Source organism: Exophiala oligosperma (assembly GCF_000835515.1).
Source record: "Exophiala oligosperma strain CBS 72588 unplaced genomic scaffold supercont1.21, whole genome shotgun sequence".
Lineage (NCBI taxonomy): Eukaryota > Fungi > Ascomycota > Eurotiomycetes > Chaetothyriales > Herpotrichiellaceae > Exophiala > Exophiala oligosperma.
In genome coordinates, this window is record NW_015622838.1 from 35,072 (window position 1) to 49,257 (window position 14,186).

Sequence of the window (14,186 nt, forward strand, 5' to 3'; positions counted from 1 at the left end):
GGTGACGTGTCAAACGCGACGGGCACGTTGCGGTGGTCGGCCCGCGTTGGATACGGTCGCAGTGTTTTCAAAAAGCTCTTGGAGTGTGGATGGTGGCCAGAGCCTCCTGGCTTGTGTTGATAAATTCTACTGCTGCCATCCCAACGGGGTGTCTCTTCTACGAGTCACGGATTACATCCCATCAATAGCGTTGCGCACATTTCGAGGAGGCAAGTCACGTGCAACTAGAAAATTGGCTTCCCGCCAAAACAACTTTCGACCTCATCATGCAAGATGTCTTCGCTCAAAGATGACTTCATTCAATCTGAAACTTATAATAGTCTGCCCTACATCCTCCAGAATGCAGAGGTCCAATTACCCTGCAAGTCTCCTACAAGGATTATTTTATATTGCAGTTGCAACATATAAGCGGTGGGCTGTGATTACCTCCACCTTCCCAGACATGAGCCACCAAGCTCGCGGGCTCGTATTCTGCAGCCGCCAATCTTGGGTAGGGTGCACTCAATTGGTTCTCTTGACGTGAGCCAACCTTGCCATTAGCAAACAAGATTCTGCTTCTCAATTTCTGGCTCAGCCGACCCGGCCAGATTTTGCGTGTAGGACCACGTCCTATCGAAGGCGTGGTAAGCTCGTTACTCCTATCCGGCGGTGGCTCCAGCCGAACTTCATTAATCATGGATGGGTCTGCCGCTGTAGTAGGCTGATGAATGAGCTCAAAATGTCTAATATATCTGCCACTTTGCGGCACAGAGGGATGGTAAGTGTAAAATTGCCACGAGACCTGGTCTGACGGCCAGTCGTAGATGGATCCGGAAGGGGTTTTACGACATTGGAGCCTGGAAACCCTCCTTCCACCGTGGACTTAAACTTCTCAAGACCAGGGTAGAAGAAATGCCTAGTAGATACCATCCATGCTAAGCTTTTAATTTCAAATCGTAAGCATATAAGCAAAACAGCTTTCTTGTTCACTTCTGTTCTGGAATCACTCCTCACATTCAAGAGCTCATCCCTATCACATTGCCAGTATGGAGTCGCATCATACAAATCAAGCACCAATCGATAAAGACCTAAAAGAATACGAGCCAGCATGAAAAATAGGCTCCGTCGAGGACCTCATATCTTTCATGTCAGAAGATGTTTCTTTCTCTGACTTCGCTCCATCACATTTTTCACCACAGTAATGCATACTGAATCCAGATAGGAGTTGGCGTACTCGACCTCGACAAAGCTGCCATGGGGGCCTATTTCGCCAAGGTTTTCGGTTCCGTTGACAACCTCAAAATAACGACGCATTCGATTTATGATCAGAAAACCTTTACTGCTTGGGAGGTAACGTTTAACTACGTGAAGCCCGTGGAGGAGGTGGCTCATGAGAAGGTAGGAGCCATAAGAGCGTGGCGAGATACGAATACAGACAAGAAATGGCTCCAGCTCCACCCGCATCAAGGGTGGTACGAAGACTATTATCATTCCTCCGTCCAGGATCTGGACCGTTTTTTCGTAAGGTATCTCAAGGGTGAAGAAAAGGGCTGGGAAGCAGCTCCAAAAGTGCGCGTCTCGCTGTACCGCTATGGAGATAAAGTATGTATATTGGTCTTAGTAGCGGAGATATGCTGATGCCGAGATCTTTAGTATCCTGTCTACGATCAGGTCGAGACCGACTATCCTATACCCCGGACTAAGTACACCAAACTATTTCTTACTCGAGACCATAAGTTGGCGGATAAACCTGACACGTCAGACGCGAGCCCGAAAGTCGTCGGGAGTGGCAACCTGTTCTTTTGTGAGAAAGCAGACTGCATCCTCATAAATCCTTTTAAGTAGAGTTCTGCCCCGTTCGCTAATCCTAGGGGGAAAGTCTTGGTGCAGGAAGAACTGGTAAGGGACTCAGACGCAAGGTATGAATCGGCAGTACAATGAGTTTTCTTAAATAGTGATGATGCCGACCAAAGTGTGACTACGACTAATCCTTTGTCTTTCTACTCAAAACACCACCTCCATCTCCATTAAGTACATCAATAAGCACTTGTTGAGCTTGACCGCCAGGACCAACACTGAATGTGACGGTTGTAGGGTGTTCTGGATGCTCAGCTGCGGGTCTCATGATGAAGACATCTCGGTCCCAATGCGTCAGCAGCAGCGATCTACCACCAATTTCCATGGTTAGGTTTTGATTGTCTGTTCCCTTAACCTGTACAATTCCCACATAGTCGTTGCTGTACGTCCCAGCGTACACATCAGACCCTTTCAATGGCGCAGAACCATGCACCGGCGTGACAGCAAAGCCGGGATCCATCGTTACAAATGCCTCATTGAGTTGCTCGTAGAGATCGTCCCAGAAGGATACCCAGTCCGTGGTCTCGCTCTGGTCTCCTTGATATACCCAGTCCATGAAAGTATACGCAATCCCATCTGGTGTACCTGTCGGCCAGCAATTACTCAACACAACTATTCCAATACCATCCGCGATATTCAGTCTCACATACGACCGCGTGCCAGACGTGAATGCACCAGCGTGTCCGATAAAGACGCGACCAGAGGGTTGATAGTCGATATTCCAGCCCAAGCCGTAGAATGCTGTTCGATTCGACGCAGGATCGAGACCGCGGTTGATCTGTGGTTGGTGAGTGTACAACAAAGCCTCGGAAGACACGATCTCTTCGCCGTTCCACGTTCCATTGCCGAGTTGAAGCCGCAGCCATTGTGCGAGGTCGATTACATTGGCTGCTACACCACCTGCGGGAGCTTGAGGATCGGGATTGCGCTCAGGAGCGACGATGTATGGCGCGCTGAAGTTGGTTCCATTCCCAGCACGGACGTGCAGCGATGCACGGTCGGACTCTCCCCGAAACTCATCGTTTTCTGAGGTGGTAGATGTCATGTTGCAACGTTCGTAGAAACGGGATGCAGCTTCCTCCCAAGAAAGCCCTGCAGCGGCAGCGGCTGCAACAGCGCCCATGGTGATGCCGTAGTTGCTATATTGATATGTAATCCTGAAAGAGCCTGTCGGTTGCAGGTACTTCATCCTTGACAAAATCTCCGAGCGGTTGTAGTTGAATGATTCTAGATCGTCGCCGGCGCCACCAAACAACCCACTGCGATGAGAAAAGAGGTCCTCGATAGTGACCTCCCGTGTGATCCAGGGGTCTGAGAGCTCGATCGTCGAGTCAAGCTCATTGGTTTTAGACGACCAGTCAAGATAGCCATTGCTAACAAGCTGTGCGACTATGGTCGAGCTGATTGGTTTTGAGAGAGATGCCAATTGATACACGGTCTCTGGTGTCGCTGACTCGTTACTTCCCACTTCCCGCACTCCGAAGGCGTTGGCGTAAATGATAGAGTCATTGTAGACGACCGCAGCGGCGATACTGGGGACCTCTGTGTCATTGAGCACAGACTGAATGAGATCATCGAGCCTGTCGACAGCTTGCTGCACATCCTGCTGCGAAACCGCTCCAACCAAGCAGGTTGGTAGCAAGAAGCCAGTAAGCAAGGAAAGCTGCATCGAAGCCAGCATGTTGTTGGCGCTAGAGTTGTGCGAGACATCATGCTCTTGAGCGCAGAGTGTCAGCTAAGTACACTGGCGGGTACCTCGTATTCTGTGAGTTGAAGCGAATGACAAGCATTTCAAGGGAGGGGTAGGGATTCCGTTATTGAACTCTAACCGAAAGCGGTCATTCGAAGCCAAGGTCGATTTTAGCCCTGACCCAGCTGAGAAGAAAGGCTCCGCAATTCAGGCCTAAGAAGAATCCCAAGTGGCCGAAAGTAAGAGAAATTGGAGAACATCTTCCTCGGTGAAAATTCCGCCCAGAAGGCAAGGGTGCGAGACGGATCCGTAAGATTTTGGTGGTCATGGCCTTGGCGCTCTCGTAAACACCACGAGATGTGCGCCGAACGGCATGTCGAACGAATTTCCAGGAGACATTTTCAGTAGGGTAGATATCGTCCGCTGATTTGATCATCTCATCACATTCGGATTGTTGGCCTTACTACAACCGTACAGTAGGAAAACCCTCATGGGCACCTACGAGTACCTTGGCCTTTCGCTGAGCGAATTGTCCAAAGAACTGCAAGCCGATACATTTGCGCCGCCTTCCATGAAATTGTTGATGAAGATGTACCGGCAGGGAATTATCACCCAAAATCGTAGCTGCACTTTTGAGCCGTGTACCATTCACTCACTACCGAGCATCTACCAAACGGTATGGACTCTTTGCCATTCAGCAGTACAACAAAACCATCTTCTACGTCGCGCCCTTTGAGCCATTGCCCTTTATCGTACGATCATAGCTTGCTGGATGTCTAGCTGTTTTGAAGTCATGTAAGCGATCATAAGTCTTTGGATCGACACTTGACCAGCGTTCCAGTCCTCCAATCGATTCTGTTGGTGTCGGTCCTCTAGCACTCGGAGGTCCCATGTGCACCCTAGATCTGCTAGGCTCTCTCAAATGACTTTTCCGTACTCGTTCAATCCTGTTTCGCGAGACGTAAAATTTCCCCATCCGATCTTGAAACTGCCCGAAGTGCCTCCAGGTAATGAGCTGGTTGTGAAATTCACAGTGAAAAGTATTTCCGTAAGAATGCCAGAACCAGAGGATATCCTTATACTCATCGTACTCTCCAGGATTGTTTCTGTGCGCTAAACCATATATTCAAAACTATGTCCCTTCAAGCTTATTATAACATAGGCTGCAGACCTACAAGCTAGAAGCACAGCCTTGGAAGCCCGGCATTTAGCATCCTAAAGAAGCCTGTTATTTGGCTTCGGGCTTCCAAAAGTGTGATGCTGTGTCCTTGTTGTTCATCTGGCCGAACCGGGCGTCGATGTGCCACCGTTGCTGAATCTAGCGTCAATATGAAAGGCTCGTACATTAGTATCCTTCCTTCGCACCAAATGATGTCACCAGGAGAGGAAGACCTTAGTGAGCTCGGACTCGCTCTGTCGCCTCCTTGTGAATGCTGCGCAAGGTGCGGCGTCCAAGGTGTTGCTATCGATGATCGTCAGGCAGCCTGTCAGGGAAAGCCTGGGGTGCTCGATCGAACATCCCAAGGGGACTGGCGCAACTCCTAAGTAAGTAGTAGGGCTGAGATAGTGATTCTTTTCCACTCCTTGTACTACAAAGTCCATTCAACCGTGACGTAAACTCCGACGCCCACTTGAAATTAAATCACGTATAGAAATTAAACCGAAACGCAAGGTCCGCATGCAAACCACTTTTATATCCTATAAAGTATGCTTTGTGCACCATTACCGCTCAGGCAGCTTACTTTATAACACCAGACCCGACCTCAGCACCTGTCCAAGAATGTGTTGTCGCGCTGTTGCCATTGGGGAGTTACGGCTGCACAAGTTTAAACTTTGCGATCTGTCACAAATGCACATGGTGTCAAACTTCGTGATCTGCCCACTATGCAAGGAGCTGTGTTGGCTGTGGTACCATCCGATCATCAAACAATGGTGACCCTGCTTGGCACGATCTATTAGCTAGACCAACATGGTTGATACAACGTCTCATGCTCGCATTCGAGCATGAAAGCACCCTCTGGTTTCTTTATTTGACTCCATCGCCTCTCCCAGTTAAAGAAGAAGTATGTTCTACTATTTGTGTTCCACAATGTATCACCATTTCGACAATGATGTGGTTTCTCACATCAGTAAGGACGTGTCACTTATGCAGCCACCCGAGGCTCTGTGCCACCTATGCAAGGAGGTTTGAATTCATTGAAGTTGACCTGTTCTTTTCGGATGAGGTATGTGCTTCATAAGTACTGCCCATTTTCCAGGTGTCAATGTCTTCCTCACTCTCGAGATTTTCCTGCGCCCTACTGATGCCGTCTGATCTTGACCTCCAGTCTTCATACTTCGGGTTTGTCGACACTCACGACGATGCCAAGATGCTGATCCAGGCATGCGTCCAAGGCAGTCTGCAAGTGGTCAAAAGACGACCTACCTCTTCAGAACGACCTTCTGTCGCACAAAGCGGACACGTCTTCATGTACGAGAAAAAAGCATCCGGCATTCATCGCTGGACCGATGGACGGCACTGGAGCCCCAGTCGCGTCTTGCGTGAATTTCTCATCTATGCAGAGCGATCAGCTTCACCAAATCAATCACATACCACGGAAACTGACAAAGCACCTCTGCTGGTGAAGGATGGCTCGGAAGATGGGCACCAACGGCTGTCTGGCCCATTGACGATATCTTCGCACTTCGACCCCAAAAGCCTGGTCAAGAAAACCATCACTGTCAAAAGCAATGACGGCTCTGGCGCAATTTGGCACTTGGTGTCTTACTACCGGCCTGTTGATGTTCTACAAGGCCGGTTGCAAACCCCAAAGATGAACCAAGACTTCATTCTGCAACCGCGGCACCTACCAAGAAATCCAATACCGTACGGAAACTCGTACAACGGCCACCAAGCTGGGGGAAGCAGCTTATCACCAACGGCACACCTCTGGGACAGTTCCATTATACTCAACTAGACTGGCCCATGGTGAAAGAGTCTGACCGTTATCACATCGATTCCCACCAGGATCCGTTTTCAGAACTTGTGATTTTCGATAACGCTGCCCTGCCTTGGTCAATTGATGGCCCGTTGGATCCAAGTCTGTTCCGGTATGGCATATGCGGTGCTGACGGCAGTTTTATCTGGTAGCGCCTCAATCCAGACCGCTGTGGCCAAGATACGATATGCGAAAGGCAAAAGAGAGGCATAGACAGCGTTGGAATTGAGGTGGAGGGGTCCCAGAGGAGGGCATGGCTCGATGCTGAAGGTCCCAGCAAAGGTTCAGATGACGGTCAAGCCAATCAATAATCAGAACCAATTCGTCATTTGAGAACCGAGCCTGATGTGGAATACATGCTGACGGGGCTTCGGGATCGCATATGCCGTATCGGTCAAAGGTTGCAGAAGGGACCTAGGAGGGCTAGAAACAGGGGCCCTCAAGGCATGACAGTTGACGGAGCCAAAAACGGGGAATCGTCATCAACTCCTTTTTTTGCCCAGCGCTATATTTAGACATGGGACGGTGCATAATAGCTCCTAAGTTTCGTGGTTGAGGGCGCTTGGTGTTCGCCTTATAGAGTTTCTGATCATTGATGTTGGAAAATTGAAGTCGACCGCCATGAAAGGTCAACCATATTTCGCTAGCGGCATATCAGCAAATGGGTGTCGACCGTCATCAACGATCGTCGTCGTGTTCTCAAGCAATAGTCACTTGGCAACAACGTAGGACACGTTCTAGGTGCAGAAAGCGGAGCATGATTACGTTTCGCTCCTCAAAAGGACGTGAGTGGCGACGGCGCAGATCGAGCTCAACCGGAGCTCCTGCGAAGCCATTCGATGGAGTAAGGATACGACACTGCGCGAAGGCGCGGCAGAGAAGAAGGGAAGGGAATGAGCATCGCGGCTCACTGGTGGCCATTCATTGCAGCCTCCCAAAGTATCACAGACCAGCCATGATAAGACGAGCCGGCTAACAGGATGCCGCGACGAAACAAAATGCATAACGGGCCACGAGAAGGAGAAAAGGGGCACGAGCAGTTCGGCTCGACTATTAATAACAGCTATCACACTTGAGAATGTCAACGCAAGCTCGGCTAAATGTACGGATATCACGAAAGGAGCGAAAAATCACAAGCAAAGGATACGAAGCCCCTGCATCAACCTGGATCCAACTTTAGGTTTCACAGCCGGGACGGAGTTTCTGTCAACTTATCCGCATAAGGTCAACGAAGTGGCTTCCTAACTCTCCAGCTGAAAGGCGCCTCTTCAATATTCACGAAAGAGAGGTAGGACATAGGTTCCGGCGTTGAACTGACCTTGTTTGTAGTGCAATATAGTACCAACTAGAGTTAGCAAATGCACTTTTAGACCCACTGGAACGGTAACCAATGTCAAACTCAGCAGGGCCCTAACATTATAAATCATTAGCCTATCATGGCTTTGTGGCGACACAATTCTTTCAAACCAATCGGCCAATCGTGTTTGTGTAGTGACACAATTCTGCCAAGCTATCGTCCTTTTAATTCCTCTCTTTGTAGCCGAGTGCGCTAATGCAGATCGCCCATTGTTAACATCAACTTCTCACCGAAACCTCACCAATTGTTTTGGTTGGCAGGTCCAGGTCCGATCTCGTGCTGGCCCGATGCATAGCCACACCGGGTCACTGTCAACTGTGTGAAGGCTCGAAGGCTGCCTGCAGGTCTCCGGGCAACACGGACTCATGGACAAGCTGGAACAATCCAGCGAGGCATGAGATGGGGGAAGACACAAACCAATGGGGTGTCTTGTACCATCCCATGTGTGTGTCATTTAGGTGTTTCTGGTCATTACAATAGATTACCTTTCTGACCTTATTTCATATTTAAACATTTATATAGCAATCTTCCCCCTCCTTCAAATACTAATCAGAGTTTCCCGCAATCTGGGGCTTGCTGTCGACAAACTGATTTGTGAGTGCCAGAGAAGTTCCAGCTGGGCAAGCGTCATGATGTCTCCAGAAATGCAGTCTCTAGCACAATTCCTCTTTCCGGCGCGCCTTCATCTCGACGCACAGCAACTGAGCATGCTGCGGGTATCGTTGGCAGATCTTCTGCGACGCGCTCTGGACTTACGCCAGCAAGTCAATGTCCTCAAGCAACAAGGGTCCAGGCCGTATGAGAACGTGTCGACTCAAGCGAGGATCACATTGTTAGAGAATGAAGTACGATGGGTCGTCCGACATATTCAGATAGTTATTCTCTGCGTGACTGGCGCGAATTGGGGCTTGTACAAATGTTAAAAATGGAGAGTACAATTTTGTCCCTGGTTTTGTCCGACCTGACAAACAATACAAGCTTGTGGCGTGGCTGGAATACGCGGTTAGCAGGCAAGGCGCGTAGTATGGGATGTTGCTCAGAGAGTAACCGAGTTGCGAAAACATTTACGCCTAAGACCAAAAAAGCCCTGGGAAGGCCCTCGACTCGTGGGTAAAAGGGTCCCTCTATCGATTGATTTAGCCTGGCGCTGAAGAAGGCCATCATCCTCTCCACCTTGGTCAGACTTGCAGACAAGAAATTGATGGCCATCATACATCTGCAATCCAGCCTCGGGCCCTGTCTGGGCTCCAAGTCCAAGGAAGTCAACATTGCGGCAGAGCTTGAAATGAAATGCACACTCGTAGCAGAGCATTTCGGCAGACTTTGCGCAGCTGAGCAGTCGCTTTACAAAGAGCGGCACATGCTACGTGGTCTGTCCATGTGCGTTCTACAGATCTCTGGCCCAGATAGTCCGTGAAGCGTGCCAGCACAGTGGTCAGCATTCGCGGCTCGATAATCCGGGAATGGAAATCATGCCAGGAGCCGGCATTGGGAATTTGTCCAGCAAACGGCGGTTGGATTGGCGAGGAGTGTACCCGGGTAAAAAGGGTTCACCAGGTTTGGCTTCATTACGGATGTACCCACCGCATTCACTTTGCTCCCTATTAAATCCACCTCAGGCTTCATGGCAAAGATGCAATATGTCATCTCATCCATATGAGGCCAATAAAGTGGCGGCCTAAGTTTCTAGCTGAAAGCGCTTCTTCAGCATTCACGGAAGAGAGGCAGAATAATAGGTGCTGGCGTTGATTGACCTTGCAGTGCAATATGGCACCGTCACAGTCGGCCAAAATCAACAAGCACTTAGGAGCGGCTGGGTCGTGACCGACACGACCATCAAGCAGGGCCCTGATGTTGTACAACCCGCCTGTCATGTTTCTTTAGTCGCACAATTTTCAAACTAACCGGACAAAGTAAGCGACGCCCCGCAGGTGGTCTTGCGGAACATCGTAGGTTAGTTTACGGGTTGGATACAAGATGGTAAACTTGACTCCTGTGTCGCAAGATCTGCGAGATGGCAACGTCAATTACGTACAAACACCTAGAAGTTCAGGCAGCCACCCCGATTAGAATTCCCTGAAACGAGGACACAATATCATAATCCGGCTATGCAATGCGGTCGGCGATCGTTCGTCGCGTTTCCGGAATCAACAATTCCTCCTTCTTTGCATCCGTCCAATCGAATTAAACATTACAGCCGGTAAAAGTTGAAGTTGTATAAGCGAGGATCAAAAGGTCCAAAGTGTAGTAAACTGGAACTAAGACAATCGCGTGACGGTGATCCTGGAATTTGCTGGGCGTGTGCGTATGATCGGAGCATGAAGGCGTTCGTTTCTCCCGGAAAAGCCATCTGCTGGAATATGGGTCTCAATTTGCTCCATGCAGACTTGCCGTTTACAGTCTCTAGGCTAGGCAAACCAGAAACAGACAAAGTCATCTCATTTCAAATCCAGCATGTCCCACGCAGCTGTACGACAGGAGGGGTCTTTACCGTTTCCAGGTCGGACATGTTCATCAGACCCCAGACTTCGCTTGATGGGCAGTTCTATGTAAGGTTTGGGCGAGAAAACGGCAGAAACACGGCCAGTAGAACCCTTGCATTCTCACCTCCATTGGAAGGCATAGAGGCTCGCTAAAGTCTCCATATCAAGGTGGATGGCGACGCGGCTGAATACGAGGAGCTGGAAAAGACGTGTCCGACTACCTCTGCGTCGTTACTTTTCACCCGCATATCTAAGGAAAGGATGCGGAGTAATGGCAACCTCTCAGCAAACCATGACGAGCCGGAGGTGTCTCGTGTGTATATAAGAGCAGTCCTTTCACAACCGTGATCATTTAGCACCACCATCGTTCCTTGTATTCTCCTCCATCGCGAGTTCGTACAACTTCCAGCTAAAACATTCAGTCCACAGACTATCCACCCTAACCTAAAGCCACCCCAGACATCATGAAGCTCAGTTTGGGAGTTGTTGGCGGCCTTCTTCTCGGTTTGGCCGTTGCATCACCTCAGCCCCGTGCTGAACCAGGGAACCTGCGCGGTCTGTTTACTACCTCAGCATATTTCTAACCAGCTAACATCAATAGCTCGAGGAGTCGTCGAATGCAGCAGTTGCCCGGACCATAGTAGCTGCTCCAGTTGCTCCGACCAAAGTGTTTGTGTGAAGAACCCATGTAAATGGAATCTGGGATATTGTAAGGATGTTGGACCTGGCAATGGCGGCGACCGTTGTGACAAAGCGGAAGACAAGTGCAAAAAGAACCCGAACTGTGTGTGGGTTGATCCCTGCTGCACCCAGAAGTGATAGACAGATGCAAGGCAATCGGGCACAACAATTGCCTAGGTTCATGCTTGTCGACGCAAACCAGCCTGACAAGAGGAGATCGTTAGTATTAGCGATATGGATGGCATTATTTTGACGTAGCATTTATTTGGTTCATGCCTGGTGAAACCGAGGAAAATGTATGACATTGAATGTTGAACTGAATCAGACCCGATTAGCAGTTTTGGTCAAAATGTATCTGCCCTTCCGCCCAACTGGAATCTTTCCTCTTAGTACGCGATTTATCTTGAGCCTTACTTCCGCAAAGCTTGACCAAATTAGGAAAGCAGAATTAACCATCGCACGCCAGACTGTGAAAGTTAGTTAGTACTCCGTAGTCAATAACCTTACTGCTTACACTATTAAGCAGTTTCTGAGCATAACTACCCCGGCGGAGCTATGGCACGTGACTTCGCAGGTTTACCCTGCTTCTATAATGCTGTTGGAGGGTTCACGTGACTTGCACCCTCGGCCCGGGTGCCGTGTCTCTTGATATGAGACGGAGCTAGGGACTGTCGGAAAGGGGCGACCACACCGCAAAATGGTCAAGAAAAGAAGGAAAAGGATTGCAGAATGTTGGGCGAATTGCTTTCCACCAAACATGAGCTACATTCAGGTGCAGATCTTAGTTAGACCCACACTAGGGTTTGTGCCTCGGCCTGCATTGCGAGTCTTGCGAGCGCCGACTGCTGGTGAAAACATACCCGCAACGTTTATGGCATAGGGGTCTTGTATCTACGCCCAGTTTATGATTGTGCACTAGCGCACGGCGGCGAGTGATACCCTGGATCTACAGGGCGTGCGGGAAGACCAGCCGGTGTGACAGGCCCAGCAGGAGCCGTGACGTATCTGTTCTTACATTTACTCTGAACTAATCAGAATCGGAACTCTAGTTGCCGTTTTAGGGGTAAATTGGCCAAGTTCGCCGACCAACATCAGCTGGATTTCCGAACAGTTAGACCCACAGATTTAGAAACGGTGGTGCGACAGAATACTGAACATCGCTTACTAAATGGTTAATAGTATACAAGATCTCCTTGGACAAGATTGAGGCGGATAAGTAAGGCCGTCAGTCGCCACATTGTGACTCGAGAATTGCTCTATAATGTGGCCATAATTACGCGTTGAGTGAGGATTTGAGAACCCTACCCGGGTCGAGCGGATGATGAAACACGCTCATTGGCTGGCCAAGCACTATACCTTTCACTGTTCGATAAACATAGCGCTTGCGGGGACGTATCTCCGGGGCGCTTAGGTGTACCGCCTAGCTTGAGAAGCGTCTCATAGTATCCAGCATTTACCGTCAAAGATTTAAATCGAAGTAATCGATGTATAGCTATATATACTCGCAATCTTCTGAGTTCGGTTTTATTCCTCGACATTCTTGACATCTCAGTATGGATACTACAATCCCCTTTAGCTCAAAATGTATTCCGGTTCGAGGCTTATTTACAGCTTCCTCCCACAGATCATCTCCTTATTTTTTTGCTTTCCTGAAGTGACCATCTGTGGACCTCTCCCTCTTCCGGGCACTTACCGGAACGATTCCTGCCACATCATACTCAATCTCCTGCGCCTGCCGTGGGAATCGACAAAAGAGTGGAACCGAGAACGAAGATTGGGCTACCAACATTGAACTCATGGCTGGGACGCAATTCCTAGGACTCTTCTTGCAACCAGATGGACAGGTTCACGACTTGAATGACGTTACATGTTTGCTCCTGCCTTCTTACACTGAAGGTCCGTGCAATGGGGTCAGTGTCTCTTCGATCGGAGTTGCGACTGGGTATGGACCGTGCACATTCTACGGCTTGGATGGAGCAATTATGGCCGTTCCGGGGGAAGGGGAAGGATGGGTATATGTCGCACCGCCACAGAATATGATGCAAGCTGTCTGTGGCTGAGAAAATAGGGGACGAAGGCATTCACGCATCGCCACAGAGCTGGATTGTCCCCGGTCACGACTATTCACAACCGGGCTGAAGTCGAGATTTTGGGAAGAAGATGCTTATAAGGAAAGGACGTGCTTGTTTTTTGGCATTCCGAAGCCGTAGCCGAATGACCGGAGGTTGGAGAGCTGATCGTATTCTTTTAGATGATATTCGCTGGGGAAATTGAAGGGCGCAAGGCTTTCCCGCCAATCGTTTTAGCGCTTTTTGACATATACAGTTCCAACTTCGTTCACCCTGTTGAACCAAAGTGCTCCGAACAGTTGTTTTAATGCCACCAGTCGGAAGTCAGCAGCTAGACATGAAGCACCTGAGATAGTCCTGTGGAAGTGAAGGGTATTGCGGACGTTACGGTCTTAGACCCGATTCACAACAATCGCAGTCTAGACGGATAGTTTACTCGTCATTCGTAGAAGCGGAATTTTCTCTCAGCCCAGACGAGTCTCTGCCATGCCTGTGTGATAGTGGTCAGTTGAGAGGGTGAGTATGAAGGCAAGCATCACGTAGGCTTTTGAACAAGGTAGAGAGATGAAAGTGGCTGGGGACCATGATCGACCCTGAAAGCATCCTATCCCGCCACGGAACGCTCTACAGCTAGGTGCGGCAGCCTAGGTTGGGGGCGTTGTTGATCCATGCTACAGAACCAGGCCTATAAAATCACCCACTCCCTTGGTCGCTCCAGAAACCCTTTCTTTTCTTCGTATTATCTTGGTTCGTCGCCTCGGTAAGACAGCAACATGGCACGCCACAAGCAAAAGGTCACTCCCCAATCTTATTTATCTTCCTTATCTTCCTTTTTGCTGGATTCTCTCTAATCCATTTTTAGGTTCCACGTGCAGTTGCACGACCTTCTGGCAAGCAACCTCGTACGGTCCTCCATGCGAAGGCTGAGCGTATATCAGGAAAGAGACTTCCTCAAGTGGGAGGCGGTAAGCGTCGATGTCCAGCACGGTTACCTCAGTTAACAAACCACGCAGTCAAAAGATCCCGTCGATATAGGCCAGGTACCGTTGCGCTCCGGGAGATCCGACGCTATCAGGTACTCTTATTTTCCTA

The 14,186-nt window shown here is 49.4% G+C and overlaps 4 protein-coding genes across 4 annotated transcripts; 2 read left to right on the top strand and 2 right to left on the bottom strand.

The window, feature by feature from the left end:
• Positions 1–1,233: 1,233 nt before the first annotated feature.
• Positions 1,234–1,824, top strand: PV06_11180 (uncharacterized protein; the record flags this gene model as incomplete). Its single annotated transcript, XM_016412809.1, has 2 exons — positions 1,234–1,581; positions 1,633–1,824. The coding sequence occupies 2 exons, from the start codon at positions 1,234–1,236 to the stop codon at positions 1,822–1,824; spliced, it is 540 nt and encodes a 179-aa protein (XP_016256809.1).
• An 83-nt stretch (positions 1,825–1,907) lies between these two features.
• PV06_11181 (uncharacterized protein) lies at positions 1,908–3,517 on the bottom strand (the record flags this gene model as incomplete). Its single annotated transcript, XM_016412810.1, has 1 exon — positions 1,908–3,517. The coding sequence occupies one exon, from the start codon at positions 3,515–3,517 to the stop codon at positions 1,964–1,966; it is 1,554 nt and encodes a 517-aa protein (XP_016256810.1). The 3' UTR covers positions 1,908–1,963.
• A 2,273-nt stretch (positions 3,518–5,790) lies between these two features.
• Positions 5,791–6,483, top strand: PV06_11182 (uncharacterized protein; the record flags this gene model as incomplete). The annotated part of the gene is made up of 1 exon (XM_016412811.1): positions 5,791–6,483. The coding sequence occupies one exon, from the start codon at positions 5,791–5,793 to the stop codon at positions 6,481–6,483; it is 693 nt and encodes a 230-aa protein (XP_016256811.1).
• A 4,153-nt stretch (positions 6,484–10,636) lies between these two features.
• Positions 10,637–11,457, bottom strand: PV06_11183 (uncharacterized protein). The gene is made up of 2 exons (XM_016412812.1): positions 11,440–11,457; positions 10,637–11,341 (listed from the first exon to the last, which is right to left on the bottom strand). Exon 2 carries the CDS (start codon positions 11,284–11,286, stop codon positions 10,939–10,941), a length of 348 nt encoding a protein of 115 aa, XP_016256812.1. The 5' UTR covers positions 11,287–11,341; positions 11,440–11,457; the 3' UTR covers positions 10,637–10,938.
• Positions 11,458–14,186: the final 2,729 nt, after the last annotated feature.

Bases quoted from the DNA above. Each gene is read 5' to 3' on its own strand.
- PV06_11183 (XM_016412812.1), bottom strand. From the start codon at position 11,286: ATGCTACGTCAAAATAATGCCATCCATATCGCTAATACTAACGATCTC.